The sequence below is a fragment of the Hylobates moloch genome, unplaced genomic scaffold, assembly GCF_009828535.3.
Source record: "Hylobates moloch isolate HMO894 unplaced genomic scaffold, HMol_V3 SCAFFOLD_9, whole genome shotgun sequence".
NCBI classification, from domain to species: domain Eukaryota; kingdom Metazoa; phylum Chordata; class Mammalia; order Primates; family Hylobatidae; genus Hylobates; species Hylobates moloch.
This window is the reverse complement of record NW_026652284.1, coordinates 16,237,709-16,261,856: the sequence shown is the minus strand read 5'-3', so window position 1 is coordinate 16,261,856 and position 24,148 is coordinate 16,237,709. Positions and strand designations below refer to the sequence as shown.

Genomic DNA, 24,148 nt, shown 5'->3' with positions numbered 1-24,148 from the left:
ACCCAGGGAATCCATCTTGTCCAAATGGTTTCTGGAAGCCAGCTGGGCTTCAGTCTTGGCTTTGCCATGTGCCACGGGCGTCTAGTCACCTGGTTTCTGACAGCCTCAGTTTTCTCAGCTGTAAAATGAGCGTACAGTCCTGCCTCCCAGCACTAGTTAAGCAAGAAAACACACATAGGCCGGGTGCAGTGGCTCACGCCTGTAATCCTAGCACTTTGGGAGGCTGAGGCGGGTGGATCACCTGACGTCAGGAGTTTGAGACCAGCCTGGCCAACATGGCGAAACCCCATCTCTACGAAAAATACAAAAAGTAGCCGGGTGTGGTGGCGAACACCCGTAATCCTAGCTACTTGGGAGGCTGAGGCAGGAGAATTGCTTGAACCTAGGGGGCGGAGGTTGCAGTGAGCTGAGATCGTGCTACTGCACTCCAGCCTGGGCAAAAGAGTGAGACTTTGTCTCAGAACAAACAAACAACAACAACAAAAAAAACAGAAAACACACATAAAGCATTTGGCACCTGCCTGGAGTACATAGTGGGCCCTCGATACATCAGAGCAGTTATTTTCGTCACTGAAGTGAAACAATGGAAGCCCCCGTCTCTGAGCCTGGGGCGTCCATTTGGAAAGTGGCTCTTCTAGCTAAACTGTTCAAGCTTGGTTTTTGTAAGCCTCTCTCATGCTGCTCTGCTCCTTTTGGGGTTCAAAAGGTTGACGAATTTGGCCAAGGTCACACAGCTGGTAAGTAGCAGATATAGGATTTGAACCCAGATCTTCCGACCCCACAGAAAGGCCCATGAATGTGCTAAGAAGGGCAGCGTGTGGATGTGTGGGCCTGCAGATAACGGGTAGAGCCAGCGCCTGTACACGTTGGATGATTCTGTTTCCTCTCTTTTTTTTTTTTTAAGACGGAGTCTCGCTCTGTCGCCCAGGCTGGAGTGCAGTGGCGCGATCTCGGCTCACCGCAAGCTCCGCCTCCCGGGTTCACGCCATTCTCCTGCCTCAGCCTCTCTGAGTAGCTGGGACTACAGGCGCCCGCCACCAGGCCTGGCTAATTTTTTGTATTTTTAGTAGAGACGGGGTTTCACCGTGGTCTCGATCTCCTGACCTCGTGATCCACCCGCCTCGGCCTCCCAAAGTGCTGGGATTACAAGCGTGAACCACCGCGCCCGGCCCTGTTTCCTCTCTGATCCAGATTTACCAACATGGTCAGTTGCAGAGGAGATTTAAACAACCTTGAGGTCGCATTGGCCACACACAGTGGGTGGAAAGACTGTCAGCTTAGGGGTCAGGAGAGCTGGGGTTCAGGCATAGGTCAGTCACAACCAACTGTGGCACCTTTACCAAGTTGTATCCCTCTCTGAGCCTCAGTTTCCCCCATCCGTAAAAGAGAAGGAAGGTTTCTGACCCTGAACACCTCCCGGCCTGATTCCTTCCACAGATTCTCCTCTGAGCCACCTGGTCTTTGGTTTAGGGTACCTGAAATTTGTCACCACGCATCCTGCATCCTGGCACGGTGTCATCCCATGGGGCTGAGCTCACTGGAGCCATCTGCATTCCGTCTCCTCAGAGAGCAGCCAGAAGACCTAAGGGTAGACGTCAGGGGTTCCCTGATTCTAAACAGTCTAGTATTGCAGGGATGAAGGATCCTGAAACTGAAGTTCTCCTTGGGATGTAAAATCCAAGGAGAGCTGGGGTGACAACTGCTGCTCAGCAAGGAAGAATAACAATGATAGTGCTATTTGTTTCCCTTGCTGTAAATGAAAGCGATGAATTGGGTGTCTAATTAGCAAAATATTCGATAATTGGTGTAATCTGGTACTATTCCCTTTCTGACAGCCTCTGCCTTGTTGTCCCATTTCAAGCTTGAGCTGCCAGTAATATCGGGCAGATAATTGTAATACTGTAAATGAAAAATCAAATCAGAGTCATTAGAGGCTCCCATTAAACTGATTTAGGACTGGAAAAATTAATGGGATTCCCTTTCCTCCCACCTCCTCCCCTGCCCAGTCTCTGCTTCATTGTGTCCCAGAGCAGGGACACCGCACCTTGAGAGGGAATCGGGGGCATCCTGAACCGCAGGTCCCACCTCAATGGGTCTCTGCCTCTCAGCCTCTGACCTGCCGCCATCCTACCCTGAAAAACAGTCAGGAGGCACCTCCCTGGAAGGCAGCGGTGAGCGTTTGGTAAGAGGAAAGAGGAAAGCACCCAGCACTGGGGACTATAACAGAGCACGTGTACATTTCCTTTCCTTCCCCATGAGAACTGAGCCTCTGAGACAGAGAACAGCGCAGCCCATGCTATTTCTAGCTAGATAAGGAGAAGAACAGAATTGGCATGAAATGGATCCCATCAGTTGCAGTGACAGAAATCAACTCAAACTAACTTAAGGAAAAAAGAACATTTATTGGCTCATGAAACTGGGAAGTCCAGAGGGAGAACTGGCCCAGAGACGCAAAGAGCCCAAAGGGGTTACCACCACTGCTCTGTCCCTGTCTTGGCCCCCTTCCCTCTCATGTGGCTGGGACTGCTCCATACTGAGCAGGGGTGGGAATGGAGGTGGGGGATGTGACCACACCAATTCAGGGTTTACATCTTCCCAATTTAGCAATCCCAGAAAAATCTGAGAGCTTCTCTCACCCAGCATCAACATGTAAAAGCCAGAGAAGGGCCCTGATTGGTTCCTCTTGGGTCACATGCCCATCTGTGGACCAATCACTATTGTCAGGGGCAAGTCATTTTACTGATCAGGCCTGGGTCCCACATCCATTCCTGTAGGGGAAGGGACAGGGTATGTTTTTTATTGGCAGCCCCCCCAGGTGAGCAGGTGAGGGGGGATTTCAAAAGGATGCTTTTACTACCAAAACAGGAGAGATGAGGTCACAGAGAACAAACCACCCCAAAACTGAGCATCTTAAAACAGCAAGCTTTGTGATGATCTCATGATTCTGTGCTCAGCTGGGCAGCTCTTCTGCTTGACAAGATGGTGTCTGGGCACTTGACCAGGCAGCAGCGTCTGAGATGACTCCCCAGTGTGTGCTGCCTGGGTGGGGCCAACTGGGGGTGCCAGGCCTCTCTCTCAGGTCCTCTGTGTCTCCATGAGTATGCCCACATGATTTCTCCATCAGGGTACCTAGACTTCTTTTGGGATCAGGGTTCCCAAAAGCGTGAAAGCGGAAGCTGCCAGGCCCAGAACTGGCACAGCACTCCTTCCATCATATTCCACAGTTCAAGCAAAGACCAACTCAGATTCAAGGGGAAGGAAAATAAACTCCACTTCTCAATGTGGGGAAGTGGCAAAGAACCTTCCATCACCTTTAACTCACCCTGGGAGGGTTGGGCACATCAAGAAGCACCTATGGAGGTCCTGCTTGGGGCCAGGGCTTGTGCTGGGGGCTGGGGCTGAAGTTCCTTCCCTCAAACGACACAGGATCTCTTAAAGGACACAGGATGTTCTCATAACGAGCTGCCCCACCCCACCCTGCCACGTTGCCATGGAAACCTGGAGGCTCAGGGGCTCCTACTGTTCCTGCCTTGCTCGTACCTGAAGCAATCCAGTGAAACAGAAGAAGAGAGTCCTTTCCCTGGGAGAGAAGGGAGGTTCAGGAGGTTCCGAGGAGGGCGTGGAGGCAACTGCACCCACGGTTCCTGGGACTGCCAGAGGTTGGGTTTCTTACTCTCCTAAATCAAGACAGAAAAGTTCTGGAACCAAATCAACCTGTGTTTGAGTCTAGGGCCTCCAAAGACCAGTCACATGGCCTTGGATAGGTCACTTTGGGTCTCTGAACCTCAGTTTGCTGATCTCTAAAATGGATTTGAAAGCAGCACACATCTAAGTCTCTGAGGAGACAATGGGGTAACTGACAGAGCAGGCGCATCACCATGTTTGACAAACACCACTGTTTTAAGTTCACCTTCATTTAAAAACTGCCCAAATCCAGCCCCAAAACATCAGCCTAATAGCTAACGTCAGCATAACCAGAAACATTCCAATCCTAAGATAAACCCCCCTCCAACGAGAAACACACCAACCCCAAGATAGCCTCTGCTCTGACCAGAGACATTCCAACATCTCAATCAACTTTCCCTCACGTAGAAACATTCCGAGCCTGCACTAAGCTCTCCCCTTCCTAAAGCCTTAAATATCCTTAGTCTGTAAGAGAGAATGCTCCTGACCAAAATCGGCCAGAAGCCCCTCTCAGATTTACTTTCCAAAATAAAGCTGTCTTTGACTGTTGAGCTGCTTTTTGTGTTTCTTTCCTCTTTCTTTAACTGTTACACTAACATTCCTGAAGAGTCTGGTGCAGTGCCTGGCACATGGTAGGTGCTAAACAACCAGGGCCTATTAGAACAGGTGCCGCCATACCCCGTCTACACCTGTCCGCAGTTCTGAGGTCTGTGCTGGGCAGCTGAGGATGCCCTGTGCTGTGGTTTCATCTCAGCTTCTTTAGCTCCTTTGCACCCAGCTGCCCAAAGCTCCCTTTTCCCCCTGGTCCAGAGTTACACAGGAAAGAGCTGACCCCAGGGTCCCTCCCTGCTCTAACCATCCTTTGGGGACCACCGCAAAGAATGAGCTCCTCCATCCCTGCCTGTGGGGTTCAGGCCAGCTAAAAAGGGTAGACTCAACACGCTTATTTTGTTTTACACACTTTGAGTTTGGGCCTCTTGAACCTCACACCCAGAGAAACATGCAAATAGGATGTAAATAGGCCCTATGCAAAACAGTCTATAAATGCATGGCCCTCAGAAAGGAAAAATGAAGCAAAACAAGAAAAGATAAATAAATGAAAAAAATGCACAGCCCTGGATTTGCCAAAGAAAAAATGCCTGGTCATCCAACTGAGCATAAATAACAGGAGAAGAAGATTGTATCTCCTCCTTAGAGTTAGGTTCAGACAAGAAGGAACTCACAACACCTTCTGGAAGGGAGCTGAGGGATCCCTGGCCACCCTGGGTCACAGTACTCCCCTGACAGCCCAGTTCCTGAAGCCACAAGCCCCCAGCCCTGGGTTTGAGAACAGAGTCCAGCCTCACAATGGTGCCCAATTCCCCTGCAGCTGAGCACCTGTATCTCTCCACCTTCCAGACGGGGTCCTCGCAGACGATGGCCCCAGCCCCAGGCTCAGTCCCATCATACCAGCCCCACCTACACACAACCATACACTCACAACAGGTCAGGCCCACCATTAATGTTATTACCATTAAAAATAGTTGCTGTTCTTTGGGAGGCTGAGAAGGACAGATCACGAGGTCAGGAGATCGAGACCATCCTGGCTAACACGGTGAAACCCCGTCTCTACTAAAAATACAAAAAATTAGCTGGGCGTGGTGGTGGCCGCCTGTAGTCCCAGCTACTCGGGAGACTGAGGCAGGAGAATGGCGTGAACCCGGGAGGCAGAGCTTGCAGTGAGTGGAGATCGCGCCACTGCACTCCAGCCTGGGCGACAGAGCGAGACTCCGTCTCAAAAAAATAAATAAATAAATAAATAGTTGCCGTTGATGGCACACCTCCCCTTCACCAGGCCCTGTGCTAAGCACTGTGTACGCGTCATCTCCTCTAATCCCAGTAGCAGCCCAGGATAAGTCCTGTTACCACCATCTTACAGAGGGGGAAACTGAGGCCAGTAAAGGATAGAGCCCCGGGGGTGGAGCCAAGTGGGAGACTCCACATCTGTGAGGCCCCAAAGCCACCAGCATTCTCTTCCCTGAACTTTTTTTTTTCAATTTTTTTCTTTCTTTTTTTGTTTGTTTGTTTTGAGACAGGATTTCACTCTGTCGCCCAGACTGGAGTGCCGTGGCACAATCACAACTCACTGCAGTCTTAACCTCCTGGGCCCAGGCGATCCTCCAATCTCAGCGTCCCGAGAAGCTGCACCACAGGCATGTGCCACCACCCCCAGCTAACTTTCTAATTTCGTATAGAGACAATGGTCTCCCTATGTTGGCCAGGCTGGTCTCAAACTCCTGGGCTCAAGCGATCCTCCCACCTCGGCCTCCCAAAGTGCTGGGATTACAAGTGTGAGCCACTGTGCCCAACCGAACTTTCTCTTTTCAAGCCTGTCTCACCTATGAAGCTAGAGGCTCAGATCCAGGAGGGTAGGGTGTGTCTGTCCTCCACCGCCCAGGTGCCAGAGCCCAGCCCAGAGCCCGGCACACAGTGGCCAGCAGCAGACATTTGCTGAATGAGTAGGTAGCACTTGCCCAAACCCAACTGGGTTTTCTGCAAATTTGCACCACCCACTCTCTAGACCACTGTATGGACCATGATGGGATGTGTATTTGACAGTATACTGCCTACTATAGTTTGTCCTTGTTTTCTAAAAATGCTTGGTGAGTGGCATCAGTGTTTGTATGCCCTAAGCCAGCAGAATGGAAAGAAGTTTCTACACAAACAGCGGGGCTCTCCAGCAAGCTTAAGGGGGACTGTGCCACTCTTAAGAAGGTGCTAAGGGTGGCTGGGTGCGGTGGCTCATGCCTGTAATCCCAGCACTTTGGGAGGTCGAGGCAGGAGGATCACTTGAGATCAGGAGTTTGAGACCAGCCTGGCCAATATGGTGAAACCCTGACTCTATTAAAAATACAAAAATTAGCCAGGCATGGTGGCGGGTGCCTGTAATCCCAGCTACTCATGAGGCTGAGGCAGGAGAATTGCTTGAACCCAGGAGGCAGAGGTTTCAGTGAGCCAAGATCACACCACTACACTCCAGCCTGGGCGACAGAGTGAGACTGTCAGGAAAAAAAAAAAAAAAGAAGGTGCTGAGGGCTCAACAAGATGCCTATGCCTGGGTGCGTGACCCTCCAAAGAGGGGCCTCTCGGAATACAGGTAGACACCTGGCAGACCCTGCGCGAGACGGTGATAATCAAGTTAACGAGGGCCCACCAGAGGCCGGGAGCTGAGTATTTTACATGAATCAGTTCATTCCATCCTTGAAACAGCTCCTGCAGTGAATGCTGTGAATAGCCCCATGCTCTGGAAGAGGAAACTGAGGCCCAGGGTTTGCAAGCATTCTGCAGCTTGTATTGACACGTCACCTGTTCTCACACAGGGTCCTCAGGCAGCAAAGTGTTGGAGGGTTGGGGGGGGGTGCTGGGAAACAGGCTTTGTTTTCTGACTGAGGATGGGGCAGCAGTCGGGGCACGGTTAAAGGTATGGTATTGAGTCCACAGCCCTGGGTCCGCTTCTGTGCCGTGGGACCCCGGGCAAGTGACTTCACCTCCCTGACCTCCATTTCCTCGTAAGGTGGGGACAATAATAGCACCTCCCCATGGGCGTGGTTGTGATGACTCCTGTGATGGAAGGTGGAATGCACGCATCCCAGTGCGGGAACCCAGTGAGAGTGCAGCACATCTGGACAGGATTCGGCTTACAGAGGGTCGCTCAGCGAACCGGTGACAGAGCCAGAACTCGAACCCAGGTGTCCCGACTCCAGGACCCTCTGGAACCCACACGCCCGGCACCTGGAAGGGCCCACGATGCGGAGAAGGAGCCTCAGTTTCCTGCCTCAGGCGGAGAGCCCAGAATGACCGTCACTCACCAGGAAAGGTTTTGTGGTTTCTGTGGAGATGAAGAGTTGACAAGAAATAGCTCGGGTAATTATATTAATTTTCCTCAATTTACATTCTTGCTACTTGCCACTTCCCCAGGAATGTGTAAATGAGGAGTTTAGAGTGGTTGGCAATGCCGTAATTAGGTCTGCATTGTTAAAAAGTTTCTGTTGCGTGTCTTATTATTGGGTCTCTTTCACGGTTGGGCGACCTGTCTCCCATTCAGACTGGGAGCTCACCAAGGGCACGGGGTTTATCTTCCACTTCAGCCCGGGGATCGGATTGGAGAATCCTCTGAGGACAGGGAAATATCTCCCCCAGCAGCTTAGAGTCTCCCCCTGGGCAGAAATTAGATCTTCCCCCATGGGAGAGCAGACTCAGGGCTCCCTAGCAGACTTGTAGCTTCCTCATCAAATCCGGTGATAGGAGCTGTGCGCCCTCCAGCAGCCTGGGAGCTCCCTGAGAACAAGGCCGTCTCCCCCAGCAGGTGGGGAACATCCCAGGTCAGTGGCTCAATATCACCCATCAGAGCGATAGGACTGTGAAGACTAAAGCTCACACCTCATCCTCCTGTGACCACCCTACCACCCCATGGCCTCCTGCATGAACACACAGCCTCGTGCTTTGGAGTCTAAAGAAAGCAGACATCGAGGCTGGGAGCGGTGGCTCATGTAATCCCAGCATGGTGGGAGGCTGAGGTGGCAGATTGCTTGAGCCCAGGAGTTCAAGGCCAGCCTGACCAACATGGCGAGACCCTGTCTCAACAAAAGATTGGAAAAACTAGCCAGGTATGGTGGCGTGTGCCCGCAGTCCCAGCTACTTAGGCGGCTGAGGCAGGAGGATCTTTTAGGCTTGAGCAACACAGCAAGACCCTGTCTCAAAAAAAAAAAAAAAAAATGCAGGCACTGGGCCCTCTAGAAGGCATGCTTCAGAGGCTCCATTACCCTCAGGGAACCGCAGGGAAGCTGCTGGGCTGTATGTGTATCCTGGGCTTTCACAGGGCTGGAGCCAGCTGGGGGGCCACGCAGAACAAATTGGTGGCAGGAGGGCCAGTTACTCTCTGAAAGGGCAACAGACCTGTGGCCAGGAGCCTGATATGGCTCTGGCCCCAGGGAGTGATGGCTGGGGTCTCCCCCCGAGCCCAGGTTTAGAAACAGATCACACAAGCTTGGACTGAAACACAGCCTCAAGCCCCAGCCTCAGCCCTCCCGGGACCAGATCTCCCCAGGACGTCTTCAGTCCTCCCTCCCCCAGCCCCAACTCTAGCCCTAGCCCCAGCTCACGGCCCAGCCTCTGCCCCAACCCCAGCCCGTGGCCCAGCCCCAGCCATGAGGAGTTTAGAGTGGCCCCTCATGGCCCCTCCCCAGGGCCTCCCTCAGTCCTCCTTCCCTCACCCCCAAGCCTGTGAGCACTCCAGCAGGCCACTGCATCCACCAAGGCTTCATTTCATCTGTCTCCCTTTCTGGTTAATTTTGAGGATTCCCAGAGATAATGCTTGTAGAAGCAGCAGCAGGGCCTGGAGACGCACTAGAAACCACTCACACCTGAGGCCCCCTAGGTGCTCACAGCTACCCCTTAAGGAAGCTCTCAAAAGCCCATTTGTTCAGCTGAGGACATAGAAGCCCAGGAGGTAGCACTCGTCTAAGGCCACACAGTCAATATGTAACAGAGCCAAGATCCAAACTCAAATCTGCTCCAACGCCTACATCTGCTGTGCCACACCTCCCTGCCTCCAGGAAGCCTTCCTTGGTTGACTCTCCTTGGCGCCAGCATCCTACCTATTGGACTACATGTTCAGAGAGGACAGGGACACTCTTACATCCTCAGTAACTCTAGCCTAATGTCAGGTACAGCAAAGGTGCTTAGTTGTGTAGTGGGGGCGACTTGTTGGAGACATAGCCTGAGGTTTATTTTTATCCCTTATTGTATGAGTCCTTTCTCACAGTGCTATAAAGAAATACCTGAGGCTGGGTAATTTATAAATAAAGGAGGTTTGATTGACTTACAGTTCCCCATGGCTGGGAAGGCCTCAGGAAACTTACAATCATGGTGGAAGGGGAAGCAGTCACCTTCTTCCAAGGCAGCAGGAGAGCATCTGAGAGCAGGGAGGCCAGGCGCGGTGGCTCATGCCTGTAATCCTAGCACTTTGGGAGGCCGAGGCATGTAGATCACAAGGCCAGGAGATCAAGACCATCCTGGCTAACACAGTGAAACCCCGTCTCTACTAAAAATACAAAAAAATTAGCCCGGCATGGTGGTGGGCGCCTGTGGTCCCAGCTACTCAGGAGGCTGAGGCAGGAGAATGGCATGAACCCCGGAGGCAGAGCTTGCAATGAGCCAAGATCGCGCCACTGCACTCCAGCCTAGGCGACAGAGCGAAACTCCTTCTCAAAAAAAAAAAAAAAAAAAAAAAAAATGGGCAGGGAAAGCTGACATCGAGAACCATCAGATCTCACGAGAACTCACTATTACGAGAACAGCATGGGTCCAACTGCCCCCATAATCCAATCACTTCCCACCAGGTCTCTCCCTAAACTCCTGGGATTACAACTCAAGGTAAGATCTGGGTGAGGACACAAAGCCCAACCATATCATTTAGAAATCTTGATGAGTTGATGTTTCCCCACCTCCACCTCACTGAGTCAGTGCCATTCATTACATGTTGTGGGGTGGGGGGTAGGAAGAGTGTTACGGCCTTAACGTTTGTGTCCCCTCAAAGTTCATGTGTTGATGTTCCAAACCCCTGTGTGATGATATTTGGAGGTGGGGCCATTGGGAGGTGATTATGTCATGATGGGGTTCATGCCTTTATAAAAAGAAGAAAGAGGCCGGGTATGGTGGCTCACACCGGTAATCCCAGCACTATCACTTTAGGAGGCCGAGGTGGGAGGCTCACCTCAGGTCAGGAGTTTGAGACCAGCCTGGTGAAACCCTGTCTCTACTAAAAATACAAAAATTAGGCAGGTGTGGTGGTGCGCACCTGTAATCCCAGCTACTCAGGAGGCTGAGACAGAAGAATTGCTTGAACCCAAGAGGCAGAGGTTGCAGTGAGCCGAGATTGCACCACTGCACTCCAGCCTGGGTGACAGAGCAAGACTTCGTCTCAAAAAAAAAAAAAAAAGGAGAAAGAGGAGACCAGCGCTTACACTCTCTGCCACGTGAGGACACTACAAAAAAGCAGCTGCCTGCAACCTGGGAGGAGCCTCCCGGACACTGAATCTGCCAGCTACTTGCTCTTGCACTTCCAGCCTGCCGAACTGTGAGAATAAATGTTTGTTGTTTAAGACGCCTGGCAAGTGGTATTTTGTTAGAACAGCGCGAGCTGAGACAGGGGGATATAACCTAGAACAAACAACCGGCTTTGAGTTCCAAATTCCACGTTTGTGTCCACAGCAAGACTATCCCTCTTGAAAGTCTGGCTTTGTTGGGGTAGAAACAATTTAAATGATAAAAGCCACAGCTTGCTACAGGCACTTGCTATAGCACACAGGCAAGCATGCTGGCTCTCCCCACCTAAGTCCCCTCTCTGGCTAACAAGGAAGCAGACAGAACTGCCAGGGACCCACGCCTCCGGGGTCGCTCAGCCAGGCACCCAGCTGGTGGGGGTTGGAGGAGAAAGCTCTGCACTGTCTCCCAGAGCCCCTCAGCAGACTTGGGCCCGAGGTACCCACTTAGTAACATGTTCAATGCCTCCCCCAGCACTGGCTGCCTTCCCTTCCCCATTTTATGCCCCCATCAGAGTTCCCTGGTCTCCCCTCCCAAATAAACGACCTGAATCAAAATCCTTGTCTCAGGCTCTGCTTCCTTTTACAAAGCAAGAACAGAGCTCAGCGCCTGAGCACACAGCTCCTATATGCCGAAGGGCAGCTTTCTCATTAGGAAATCCCTTTGTTAGCTGCGAGTCAGCAACAGGATAGACTGGAGGGACCTGCCTGAGGTTGGACTCACCTGGCCTCTAGGAGTCAATCAGAAAGGTTGAAGGGAGCAGGAGAGCCTGCGGGCAGGGGTCTGATCCCCGACATGCCCCCCAGGGTGGGGAGAGCAGGGCAGAGGAGGGGTCTGGGGTACACAGGTCTGTGAGTGTCCTGGGGGTGGAGGCTGGTGGGGGTGTGGAAGGGCTAAGGGGGACTGAGATAGGGTTGGGGGGTACAGAAGGTGAGGTGCCCAAGACCAGATACAGGCAGCACTGATGATGCCAGCCTGACACCAAGGATGGGACAGACCACCATGGCAGGGGGCCTAGGGGCATGGAGACCAAAAGAAGCCAGAACAGAGAGTAGGGACATCCCCAACGCCTCTGCCACTGTGCAGACACCTGCACCCTGGTTACCACCGCTGCATCCTATTAGTGTCCCCCGGGTTCATATGCCAGGTGGGGGACAGAAGGGAAGGAAGGGGAAGGAGATGGGCCTAAAAGACTGTCAGTTCACCCCAAATAGACTGCATTAGCCCCAAGAAGCGGCTTAAGCCCCAGAAATGACTATGTCACCTTTAATTAAGAATTAGAGGCCAGGCACGGTGGCTCATGCCTATAATCCCAGCGCTTTGAGAGTCTGAGGTGGATGGATCACCTGAGGTCAAGAGTTCAAGACCAGCCTGGCCAACATGGAAAAACCCTGTCTCTACTAAAAATACAAAACTTAGCCGGTGTGGTGGCCGGCGCCTGTAACCCCAGCTACTTGGGAGGCTGAGGCAGGAGAATCGCTTGAACTTGGGAGGAGGAGGTTGCAGTGAGCCGAGATGGTACCACTGCACTCCAGCCTGGGCGAGAGTGACACTCTGTCTCAAAAAAAAAAAAAAAAAAAAAATTAAGAGTTTTCTGCTACGGGGTGTCCAAATTACAGTAAGGTCAGTTATCGGAACACAGTGAGAGGGCCATTTCTGTGCCCTCCACCGCAGGCAGTCGAGCTCCAAGGCTGAGGACTGCTCAGATGCTGGATGAGGACAGCCTCTGCTTCCCTCCCACCTTTGAAGTCCATGGCTTGGGGCCAGAAGTGCTCAGAGAACAACCCCCACCTCCCTCTGAGGGGTGGGGGTGTCAGTCCTTGACCTCCCCAGGCCTGAACACAGAGACAGGAACGGAGGCCTTCCGCAGTAACCCAGCATGGCAGGCTGGGTTCCCCTGGGGTGGGGTTGGGGCAACCTGTCACCGGCTGGAGATTCTCAATCAGCCACTGCGCAGGATTCCTGCTGGGAGACTGGCCTGGCTCACAGCTGCCTCCTGATAACTGGACTTGTCTGCAGCCTCGGCCTGCTCACCAGGGGTAGAGAAAGTGGTTCTCCCCCTTGGGCAAGGGCAAGGGGATGAAGGTCCATGAACTGATAAACTCCAGGCCCTCTGAGCTGTGGCTTGCATGGCTGGGGCATCTGTCACGGCCCCTCCTTCCCTCCACCCAATCACTGGGGCCCGAGAACCACCCAGGACCCCGCTGCTCACATGCTCCTTCCCAGACCCTCCCTCCACATCCTCAGGCTCCCCGCCACCACTTCTGCCCACATACCTCTCGTAAGGGCACAGAGGGCCTCCATGTGGCTAAATCCGAGGTAGGCCTCAGGCTCCTCCTTGGCCTCAGGCTCCTCCTTAGCCTCAGCAGCATTCAGCATAGATCACCCCTCCCCTTCCAACCCTCACCCTGCCCTCCCGGTCTTCCACCTTCATCCAGGCATCTCAGCCTCCCCCGTGCTTCCTGATCAGCTCCTGGACCTCCCGACACTGGCCTCCCCTGGACTCTGTCCTCACACCTCCTCCGTCTGCTCCGCTCCCTTGGAGGCTGCATCCAGGCTCAGGCACCCCTGGCATGGACCTCTCTGCTGACTGCAAATTCACACAGTCAACTGTCCTCCCTATGTCTCTGCTTGGATGCTCAAAGGCAACTTAAATGTAGCCGATTCAAACCCCATTCCTGCTCTTCCTGTGGAAAAGTTGTCCCTCACAGCCACCCTGCCAGGGAAGCTGGCAGCTCTGACCTTCCAGTCGCCAGGCCAGACCTTGGGGGCATGCTTGACTCCTCTCTTTCCTTCCCAGCCCATCTATCTGCAAACCCAGTGGGCTCTGGGACATCAGAATCCACCCGGAAGCTGACCGCTCTCCATTGCTGCCCCCCGCCTCTCAAACCTGGCTGACTGCAACAGCTCTCAACAAGGGGGCTCCTGGCTCCTACACTGCTGTCCCCACCTCCATGGATTATTCTTAATTTAGCAGCCAAACGTGATTGTTTGAAAACATCAGACAGATGGTGTCACTCTTCTGCTCGAAACCCTCCAGTGATTTCCCACTACCAACTGGCTCCCCTCCCCCACCCACACCTGCTCCAGCCACACTCCTGCCTCTGCACTTTGCTCCTGCACTTGCCCTCAGCCCGAAATGTTCTACCACCCGATGTCTGCTCCGCCTTCAGGTCTTAGCTTGGACGTCATCTCCTCAGTGAGGCCTCCTGACCATCCTCTTTGACATCATGAGCCCCTCCCCAGCTCTTCCCATCCCCCTTCTCCAGAGCACAAATATCATCTGACATATTTTTCTCCCGGTCTGTTCCCTCCTGCCCCTGCCAGTAGAATCGACAGCGAGGTGTGCCTGGGATTTGTCTTTTTCACTACACCCTATCCAGTGTCTACTTGAAAATGGGTCTGGGCACGTAATCGGCGTTCAATGCATACTGAATGAATGATGGTCTGTTCCCATGGCAGGGACTCCCTGAGACACAGATTAAGGCACTTGCCCGACGTCCACCAGCTGCTAAGTGAGGAGAACACAGTAGCAACTCTGCTCTGTTTGTCTCCAGTGTTTTGCTCTGGGGGGGCGAGTAGTCTGGTGGTTAAGAACCATCTTGGTGGCAGACAGACCACAGTCCCGGGCCTGACTTTTAGGCTCTGAGGCTTCCTAGGCAGGTTGCTTAGATCCCTGAGCCTCAGACCCCACCTATAAAACAAGGCAAACAAAAGCAGCCTCAGAGAGCAGTTGTAATGATAAAAGGAGCTCAGGCACCCGGAGCGCTCTGGCTATCATTACTCTTATCAGTATCTAAGGCCAGGCCTCCGCTCACGTGATGCACGTCCTCAGCGGGTCTCGGGAGCCATTCGCAGCGCCCCCGACCCTCCCTCGCTCTGTTGTCGGAGGCACAGGAGATGAGCTGGTGACTGATGTGATAATTTCACTGAAGTAGCAAAGTCAGTCGTTTTCTCCGTGACGTGATTTAACGGGCCCCATTCAATCTCCCAGGCCCCTTTTAGCTGAGCGATCTGTAGGTCTAGGATCTAACAGGCCCACGGAGATCCCAGATGCCAGCTTCAGCACCAAAGAAGAGACTCCTCAGTCAGAACCACCGGCCTCAAATCGTTTGGAGCAAGGATATAAGGCACCATCACCAAAAATGCCACTGGAGGGCTGTTCCAGATGCTTTCTGTGGTTCTGGTACCTCGAACTCTGTGACACATCATCCCCTCCATTCTAGAGATAAGGAAATGGAGGGACATGCTGGGAGCCACGGAGGGACGTGCTGGGAGCCACACGGATGCGTTTTGGTGGGGCCGGACATGAACGCAGGCCTGCCAGACCCTAGAGTCCAGGCTTACTCCTTGTCCTGGGCAGCCTCGACTCACTGGTCTCTGTCTCAGGAAGTCTTGGTTGACATTTGATTGATGGGATAAACACACCCCCGGGAGTCCCATCCAGACAGAGTATTTATTCAATAACCCACTTGTGCAATAAAAATGGAACCAGGGCACTTTATTCTCTTCCAAGAGAGGTGGACAGGGCAGTGATGGTTCTTTTGATACAAAATGGGATCCTGAGGCCCAAAGGAGGTGGACACGTCTGAGCCATGGTCACTGTGGGAGTCAGACCTCCAGGTGTACTGATTCCTCTGGACCAGCTTCCTTTCTCCCCTTCCTGGGGACCCACACTGGCTACCTCCCTCTGGGAATAGCCAACCTCTGTCTACCCTCCACCTGAGCACGGGCTGCTCCTCCATCCCCCTTCCTCCTCCACAGCACCCTCGATCTCCCCAAGCCTTCACTCTTGGTATTTATGCTTGCCCTCCCCACTACATCATGCACTTCCTGTGGGCATGGACAGCTGCAGTCTTGTCCACATAGCACAGTGCCCGACAAATAGAAGGAACTCAAGGGGTTTGCAAAATGAGTGAATGAATGACTTCTCTAGTGGGCAAGAAGCTATCAGGAGGTTAGAACTCGGCTGGAATGTCCACTCCTTGGTGGCTTTTCCACTGGGTTCCCAGAACTTCAGTGGAAAGATCTCAATGCCAGTACCAGTGGGTAGTGGGCAGACAGATGACAGAGAGTTAGAGTGTGGAGAGATGGAGGAAACACTTCCCTTTTGGGTGGCAGCTTTTGCTTTTGATTTTCTTTCCTGCTAGCAGCTCCAGAAATCTAAGGATGAACTGAGCCAGAAGAGAGGAGCCAGGGCCAGAGGCAGCCCCACCCGCCCATCCCACCTGCAGCCTGGGCTCTGCTCCTGCTGCTGACGGACCTCATCTGAAGCCCACCCTGTCCTCCCTCTGACTCCAAGTCCTGGGACATGGCTGCCAGCCTGCAGAGAAGCCCCTCATCTTCCCCTCATCTTCCCCTCACTGCTGGTTGCACTACTAGACACCAAGGGCTTCTGCCCCGCTGCTACTCCAGAGCTGGGGTGAACCAGTCTTTTTTCCAAAAAATATTCACAAAAGAAGCTCCCAGAGCCCCTTCTGGAGCAGAAGTGAGCTTTCTTCTATGGTAGAAATGGTCATATCTGTGCCATCTCATCTTCACCACTCACCACTCAAGCCACATCTGAAATGTGGCTACGGTGACTGTGAAATTGAATTTTTGATTTCATTTTCATTAATTTGAAAATTAATTAGCTACCTGTGGCTAATGGTGACCAGAGTGGACTGTGAAGTTCTAGAGCTGATTCCCGTAGCAGCTCCACCCTCCCGCCAAGCCTAAGAGTGGCTCCTGGGTCCCGAATAACCCCTCTCTACCAATAGCTGCTCTCTCTCTTTCCCATCATGTCTTTAAAAAACCACAACAAAACCTCAATCCAAGTCCGGATGTAACTCTTGTCTTTTATTCCAGCATCTCCCAGAGCTCCAATATGTACAGACTTTATTTATACACATATAATATACACCATATATACGTATTTATAGATATTCACACACCAGCCCACACACTCGCACACACTCACATGCACACACCCTTCCAGGAGGGGCGTGTGGCTGCCTTGGAGTCCCGCTAGGGCCCAAACAAGTGATACTGGGCTTGCCAGGCAGTTGTGAGGTTTTGTGTTTTTTGCTTTTAAAAAGAAGGCCATTTCCTCCAGATGTGCCCTCCCTCTCCCCAAGCCCTAAAACTCCTCCCCAAAACACTCTGAAAAAATTTCTTTTAAAAAGAAGAGGTTTTCCTTTGCTCTGCCTCAGTAGTTTCTGGAGAGTCCGGGCCCATCCACACGTCCCGTGCAGGTCCCTAGAGCACGAGAGCCGGGGGTGGCCTTGGTCAGGCCTGCAGCTGTGCCCTCTGAGGGGAGAGGGGAGGCGCTATAGCATCAAGGGTACCTGCCAGATGAGGAGGGTGCTGTCCGTCTCCCCACACGGGGCCTGCCTCCCACTGCTGCCTAGAGCACTGCCAAAGTTGCGGTAGCCCTGCCCGCCGGAGATGATGGCCACAGAGCAAATCTCCTTGCGGTGGGCATCACGGGCGCAGGGCCGGCTGCGCACCCAGACGTCGGGGTCGTCGGCCATCTCGTAAATGGAGCCATCCTCCTCGCTGTGCTCCAGGGCTGCGCCGTCAGCAGGCGCCGGCTCCCGCATGGAGAGCAGCGGGCCTGGGAGGTGCGCGGTGGAGCGCAGGCGGTACTGCAAGAGGATGCCCTTCTTGCGGGTCAGCTCTCGGCCCACGTGGCTGTCGGGCATGGGCTCGTGTGCCTGCCCGTCTGGCTTGTCCTCCTCAGCCCGGGGCCCCTCAGCCTCCTCCTGGTCACTCCGCAGGATGTCGGGGGCCAGGATGCTGGTAGCCACAGCCAGGAAGGCCACAGGCCCACAGTGCCCGTTGAGTGAGACCATGCCTTTCCCTGCAGAAAATGGGGCGAGAGAGAAAGGGGCCCAAAGGCCCAGCGCATTAAGGGAAGCACCTGAGTCTCTCTCCTGGAGAACTTTCTGGGTGGGTATTTGGGGGGGTCACTTCCGTCTATGTTGGCACCTCCCCCGAAGGCCATGGGGTCTGGCTATCCCGTGCTCCTGTACAACTTCCTCAGCGGAACGGAACAGGAACAACCTTATACACCACACGGGGGAGCCTCAGTGTGAAATTCCAAGAATTTCCTGAGCCTTTGCCAAGCAGCTGCCTCTACCTAGACATCCTTTCCCGTCTACCTGATTCTGCAACTCTTTCTGCAAGGCCCAGCTCAAGCTCCTCACTGTGAATCCCTCCTGAATTCATGCATGGGGAGCTGCTCGCCCCAGTCTCTGTGTCCCCAGCCCCCAGAGCAGCCTCATCCCAGCACCTGTCACCCAAGCTATGATGACCCCCGGAAGACCGTCAGCTTGTTGAGAGCAGGGTCTCTGCCCAATTCATCCCCGCATCCCAGGATTCCACCTGGAAATAGACCCTCCACAAATGCCCCCTGGATGGACAAAATGCCCTATTTGATGAAACCTTGAAAATAGAAAATCTCAGAATTTAGAAGCAATTTTTTTTTTTTTGGAGATGGCATCTCACTCTGACTCCCAGGCTGGAGTGCAATGGCTCAATCTCGGCTCACTGCAACCTCCACCTCCCAGGTTCAAGAAATTCTCTCACCTCAGCTTCCCAAGTAACTGGGATTACAGGTGCACGCTGCCACACCCAGCTAATTTTTTTTTTTTTTTTTTGTATTTTTTAGTAGAGACGGAGTTTCACTGTGTTGCCCAGGCTGGTCTCAAACTCCTGAGCTCAGGCAATCCACCCGCCTCGGCCTCCCAAAGTGCTAGGATTACAGGTGTGAGCCACCGCGCCCAGCCAAAGCAACTCTTCTTTAGCAGAAGGACTCAAGGTCTGCACAGGGAGCCAGCCCACCCCAAGGGCTTCCTATCAGCCCTGCTCCCTTGCTGGAAGAGACCACAGTCATCATTCTCAGGGCAGAGGCAGAGGGGGCCACGGGGCTCCAGGCATCCAAGTGTGGGGGTCTTCTCTGATCCTGCCCTTGTTCTCCTGGGCCCAGTGGTGCAGATCAGAGCAGACCTTCCTCTGATCTATGTGAACACATTCATTTGCACATGGACCCCACGAGGAGGCTGGGCCTGGCCCCAGAAGCACTCAGTTATTTCTCTCTCTGGAGCCTGGACATCTTGAAACTGCTATGGGAAGGGGCAGAAAGGGCCAATGGAGCCCCTGCCATTAGGCAGGTGTCTCAGCCAGGCCCCAAGCCACTCTTGTGTCCATCTGCCAGATTAGGAAACTGACACTCAGAAAGGTGGGAGACTGTGGGGCTGGGACGATTCAGTTCTACTGGCTACCATGCCACCTGAGATGAGAGGAAGCTGGAGACTGGAACCCCATCCCTATACCGATGAGGGCATAATACACCCTCCCCACCCAGCCCCACCGGCCACCTGCAGCCGACCCCCAGGTCCTGCCAACACCAGCTCCCAAAGCCTCACCTGTGATTTTGGGGATGCCTTCCAGCCGAGGCACGGGCAGCAGGACGATGACACCCTGGTCAGTGCCCACCCAGAGCAGACCCTGGCAGATCAGGAGGCTGGTGACACACAAGTGCTTCTGGCCTGCAGAGAGAGAGGGCAGCTGAGCAGTGCCCTCCTGGGGAGATGGCATGGGCTCTGGGTGCCACCACGAGATGAGGGCCTGGCACAGCGGGCTCCTCTCCTGAAACCAGCAAGAAGTTGGGCGGCGGGGTGGGTAAGAGCTGGGGCTTTGGAGGCTGACCTGCCTGGGGTCTGGCCATGGGGTCCTCCAGCTGAGCACTCCCCTAATCAGCCTCAGTTTCCTCCTGTGTAAAGTGGGGCTGCCATGCGGATGCATTGGGGGAACACCACAGGCACAGCGCTTGGTCTCTATGTGCTCTCAATACACAGCGGCCAGGTCATCTGGCACAAAGGGTTGTCCAAGGGCAACCCATGCAGGGATCCAGCTGGCCAGCTACGAGCAAAACCAGGGAAGACTGGGGAGGTGCAAGCTTCTCATCAGTGTTGGTGCAGATGGGAGGCATAAGAAGGGCCGGGTAGGGCTCGAGAGGCATTGAGGTGGGTCTGCTGCAGCCCCTCAGGGCCTGCCCATGTGGGTGCTTCTTCAGATGAGGTCACAGCACACCCCGCAGGCCCTGGGCCCAAGAGTGAAGCAGAAAACTCGCTGGTGGGAAGCAGCATGTTTCTGATGCCAGTCCAGATTCATTCTTTTTAGCTCTCCCCTCAGCACTATCTCTTCATTTTAGCAAGAAGAGCAATATCAGGGAGGGCGTGGGGGCGGTCCCCTGCTCCTGACAGAGAGGACGCCAGGTGTGGGCTGCCCAGCACAGTGGCCCAGAACAGGGCTCCAGAGCCAGGCACGGGACTCACACCTTGGCTCTGCCACTCTCCAGCTACCTGACCTGGGGCCCGTCCTAAACTCCTCTGGGCCATGGTGTCCTCACTTGTAAATGGGGCCAAGGATAATACAGTCACATGTCGCATAATGACCTTTCAGTCAACAACAGATCGTGTATACAATGGCAGTCCTATAGGACCGTATTTTTACTGTCCCTTTTTGATGTTTGGAACACAGATACTCTCCACTGGGTTAAATGATGAGCGTAAAACAACCCCGTGCCTGCACATGGCACAGTGGGCGCTACCTGCTGTCATCGCTGCTCCTGCTGCACTGTTGCCAACAATTCTGAGCAATGGAAATGGGCACAAGGGAGAGGCTGGGAGTGCAGGGGGCAGGAGGCTCTCTGAGGGGGCTGAGAGGCGTGGGGTACAGCCTGCCGGCCAGGGACAGACCCCCCACCACGTCACACACAGGGTGGACGGCTCTGCCACACTTCCTTGGGCTTCACTGGGCACCTGCCTTTCTAAAGGGCTGTCTCCTTCTTGCCCTAATCCTGCTGCCCTATGGGAGAGGCTTAGGCTGCATTCCAGAAGGTTCCCACTTTCTGCTGCTTCTGGACCATGGATCACACTTAAAAAAATACAGCTTTGGAGTTTCCAAAGCACTCGTATACCTGCTCTCATCTGACAGAAGCCTTGCAACAGCCAAGACGTATGCAAGACACAAATGCCAGCCATTTTCCAGGCACGGATGTTAAGGCTCAAAGAGGCCCCCCACCTGGTGAGTGCAGGGTGGGGTGGAGTTGAGGTCTGCTGCTCACCACCGCCCAGTGCTTCCATCACCTCTCCCTCCTTGGGCGTGACACTTCAATTCCATATATGTGGGTGTATGTGCTTCCTGTGCAGTGCAGGCACAGGGAGAACTGGTGTGGCTCTCTCACCCCAAAAGGCAGGTTACTGACTCAGGGTACACCCAGCATTGCCTATCACAGTGTGCCATCCCATCACCAATCCATTTACCTCCTAGATGCCTACTGCATGGCAGACCCCACACTAGATGCCATGTACACAGAGTCCTGTCTTAAGGAGCAGACACTCTAGAACTTTCTTTGATGACGGACATGTTCCCTACCGTGCTGTCCAATTTGACAGCCATCAGCCACATGTGGCTTCCAAGCACTGGAAATATAGCTAGTGGCACTGAGGGGCTGAATATGTTATTTTCTTTCATTGTAATAATGGCTACTGTATTAGACACAGAGGCATAGAGAGGAGATACAGGAAACAAAAACAGAAACAAGGAATGTAAACGCCAGGCAGAGGATTGAAATAGGGCAATGGGGCAGAGCCAGTGGAGGATTCCCGGGTCTTCAGGCCTCCCTCTGCTTCTTGGAAGGATGGGGAGGCAGGCGTGAGGCTGCAAACTCTGGGCGACAAGGCAGAGGTGGCTATACCAAGACCTGAGCCAAGGCCCGGGAGACAGGTTATGCAAAGGCCCTGTGACAGGAACGAGCTCAGCCAGTCCGCGGAGCAGAGTGAAGCCAGTGCAGCTGGGGCATAGAAGGACTCTGGGTGGTCAGAAGAGGGGATGGGTCAGGGCCAGGACTGGGGCTCTTAATTCTGGCTGCAGTGAAAAAATACCAGAAGGTCTAGGCAGGGGAGTGGCATGACCCGATTTGAGTGGAAGGTTCTAGCTGCAGTTGTGGAGGGTGGGAGTGGGAGGAGCAAGGAGCCCAGGAGGGGCTCCCACAGCTACCCAAGTGGGAAGGGTGGCAGCAGTGAGGTGAGGAGAGCCCAACCTGTTCGAGATCTGTTTGGAGCAGAAGGACAGAGCTGCTGGGAGAGGGGAGCAGGCGTGGAGCGGAGGAAGGAACCCAGGATGGCACTAAGGCTCCCCTGCCTGCAGCAGCTGGGTACACAGCAGTGCCATGGCCTGGGATGGCAAAGGAGCAGGTTTGGGGGTTGAGCCCAGAGCTCCTGATTGGATGTGTGGTCTGAGACACAAATTAGACACTCGAGTGGAGCTATCAAGCAGGCAGTGGGATTCGAGTCTGGCAACACGATGCAAACTCAGAAAATCACATTCATAGTGTCCATGCAATGTGGAAACGCAAACCAGGCTGAAAAAAAAGCCCACTAGTGACTTACAGGCTTGGCAACAGGGGCTATTTCACAAACAGTACCTGGGTGTCTGTGGAGCTGGGACTATTTGCCACAACTAAATCCATTCCAAAAGTGAAGGCTCAGAACTATGATGGCAGCCTCGGGTCCAGGGTCAGGCCCCTGGCCCTCCTGGAGTTGGCCAACATGGGGGGCTCAGGCCACGAGCTCCTTTCAACACCTGACTTCTCTTCTTAGCCCTAGTCAAGGTCTGTGATGACCTTATTTTGCTGTTTGTTTACTTATGACAAGCTTTGTGAGGGCAGTGACTTATCTGTGTACTCATGGTTAACTCCCCAACTCCTGGCCAAGTACCTTGGCTCATGGTAGACTCTCAAGAAGTATCTGTGAGTGAATGAGTAAATGGATGGATGGATGGACAGATGGATGGATGAAGGAAAGGAGAAAACTTGGACAAATCACTTCTCTCATCCATCAATGAGTACTACAAACCTGCCTTGCTCAATTTTATAATTATTAGAAATATTAAATATATACACACATATATACACATATAATATATATACACAATTGAGCACAGCTCTTAGCCCATAGTATACAATCAATAAATAGAGGCTATTAGGATAATGTTTATGATTATTAAAAGGATCTGGGCACTAATGTCTTAAGATCAGCTCCACCAGAGCCATAAACCCACAAGAACAATAAAGCCAAGAGAGGGGACAGTGGTGAATTTTTCATTCCACAAGCCTCATCGCCTCCCTCTCCAAGACCCCCAGGGCATGGAGACCAGCAGGAGACCATTTCCCGATGCCCCTGCATCCTCCCGGCCCCCACTGGACGGCAAAACCGACAAATGGGAGGAAGGCAAGCAAGAAACCGAAAGAGATGCCGGAATTGAGAAATGACTTCATCTGCAGACCTCATTCTGGGGCCTTCCCCCTCCCCCTCTGCCTCAAGGAAAAGAGCAAGATGCTTCACAAACAGTCCGAAAGAAAAAAAAATTCTAAAGGTGAATAAATATTTTATCACACAGACTTAATGCAGCAGTGTTCAACTCACCCAAGCCATCTATCTGGAGATATACAACTTTAAAAAGCTCAGGCTCTCGGAGAACATTTTATTAATGACCTGTCTGGTTAAAAGGAGGAGGGAGTTTAGGTTAAAAAATGCATTAATACCAGTCGAGCACTCGAGTGGAAGAAAGGGGTCAGGGGAAGGAAGCGTGATAAATTTTTAACACATCCTAAAAAAATCCACACTTAGTGGAGGAACAAATTTATTACTAATTATGCAATTATTTCATTTGGTGGTGTGGGGGAAGAAAAAAATACTTAAAAGCCTTTTCAAAATATCTCTAATAAAGAATTTAAGAATCCTGCTGTGTTGTGCTTCTGCAAAGACACAACGTGGGGTGGATCTGAAGCTGCCCCCCACACTCTGGTCCCCAGCATGGTGGCTGGGGCTGGCTCTGGCTCAGCTTGGAGCTCAGGGAGCCACTCTCAGATATGAGGGGTCAGGAGGAACTGGTCTGGCAGGGCCCCAGGCTCCCCTGGGTTACTGATTGGGAAAGTTCAGGCCTGAGGGAAGAGGGAACCTTCGGGAAACTCCACACTCTGGAACCTCGGCCTACATCCAGCCCTCTCCAGGGTTCAGCCTCAGGGAGGTCTGCCAAGAGAGGGGTCACCTCTGTCTGCACTGACGCAGCTAATGCGACAGGAATGGCACGCTGACCTGGAAGGTCTTAGGAGGGGCAAGAAGCCCTTGTAGGAGATGCAGGGCAGGGATGCCATAAAGACGATGACCGCAAATGTCACCATCATGGACCACTGCTGGCTTGAGACGGGGACTGTGGGCACTGTCCTCACACTGTCTCATGCAACACCTACACCTGCCGTGCAGGGTAGGGACCGAGGATGGGAAGCGGGTGCTCCGAGTGCTCCCAGTCAGAGCTGGAAGGCAGGGGAGCA

At 53.2% G+C, this 24,148-nt stretch overlaps 1 protein-coding gene across 9 annotated transcripts in view; it reads right to left on the bottom strand.

Moving 5' to 3' along the window:
• Positions 1-16,578: 16,578 nt before the first annotated feature.
• The window catches only part of ARHGEF10L (Rho guanine nucleotide exchange factor 10 like), a 160,341-nt gene continuing 152,771 nt past the window's right edge, over positions 16,579-24,148 (bottom strand). For 8 of the 9 annotated variants that reach the window (XM_032759082.1, XM_032759084.1, XM_032759086.1 and 5 more), the window contains 2 exons: positions 19,176-19,298; positions 16,579-17,608 (listed from right to left, as the gene is read on the bottom strand). In XM_032759082.1, coding sequence (XP_032614973.1) covers positions 17,076-17,608; positions 19,176-19,298 — 656 coding nt within the window. In that variant the 3' untranslated portion in view covers positions 16,579-17,075. The remainder of the gene's footprint in view (positions 17,609-19,175; positions 19,299-24,148) is intronic. The other variant, XM_032759090.2, reaches the window with a different exon arrangement.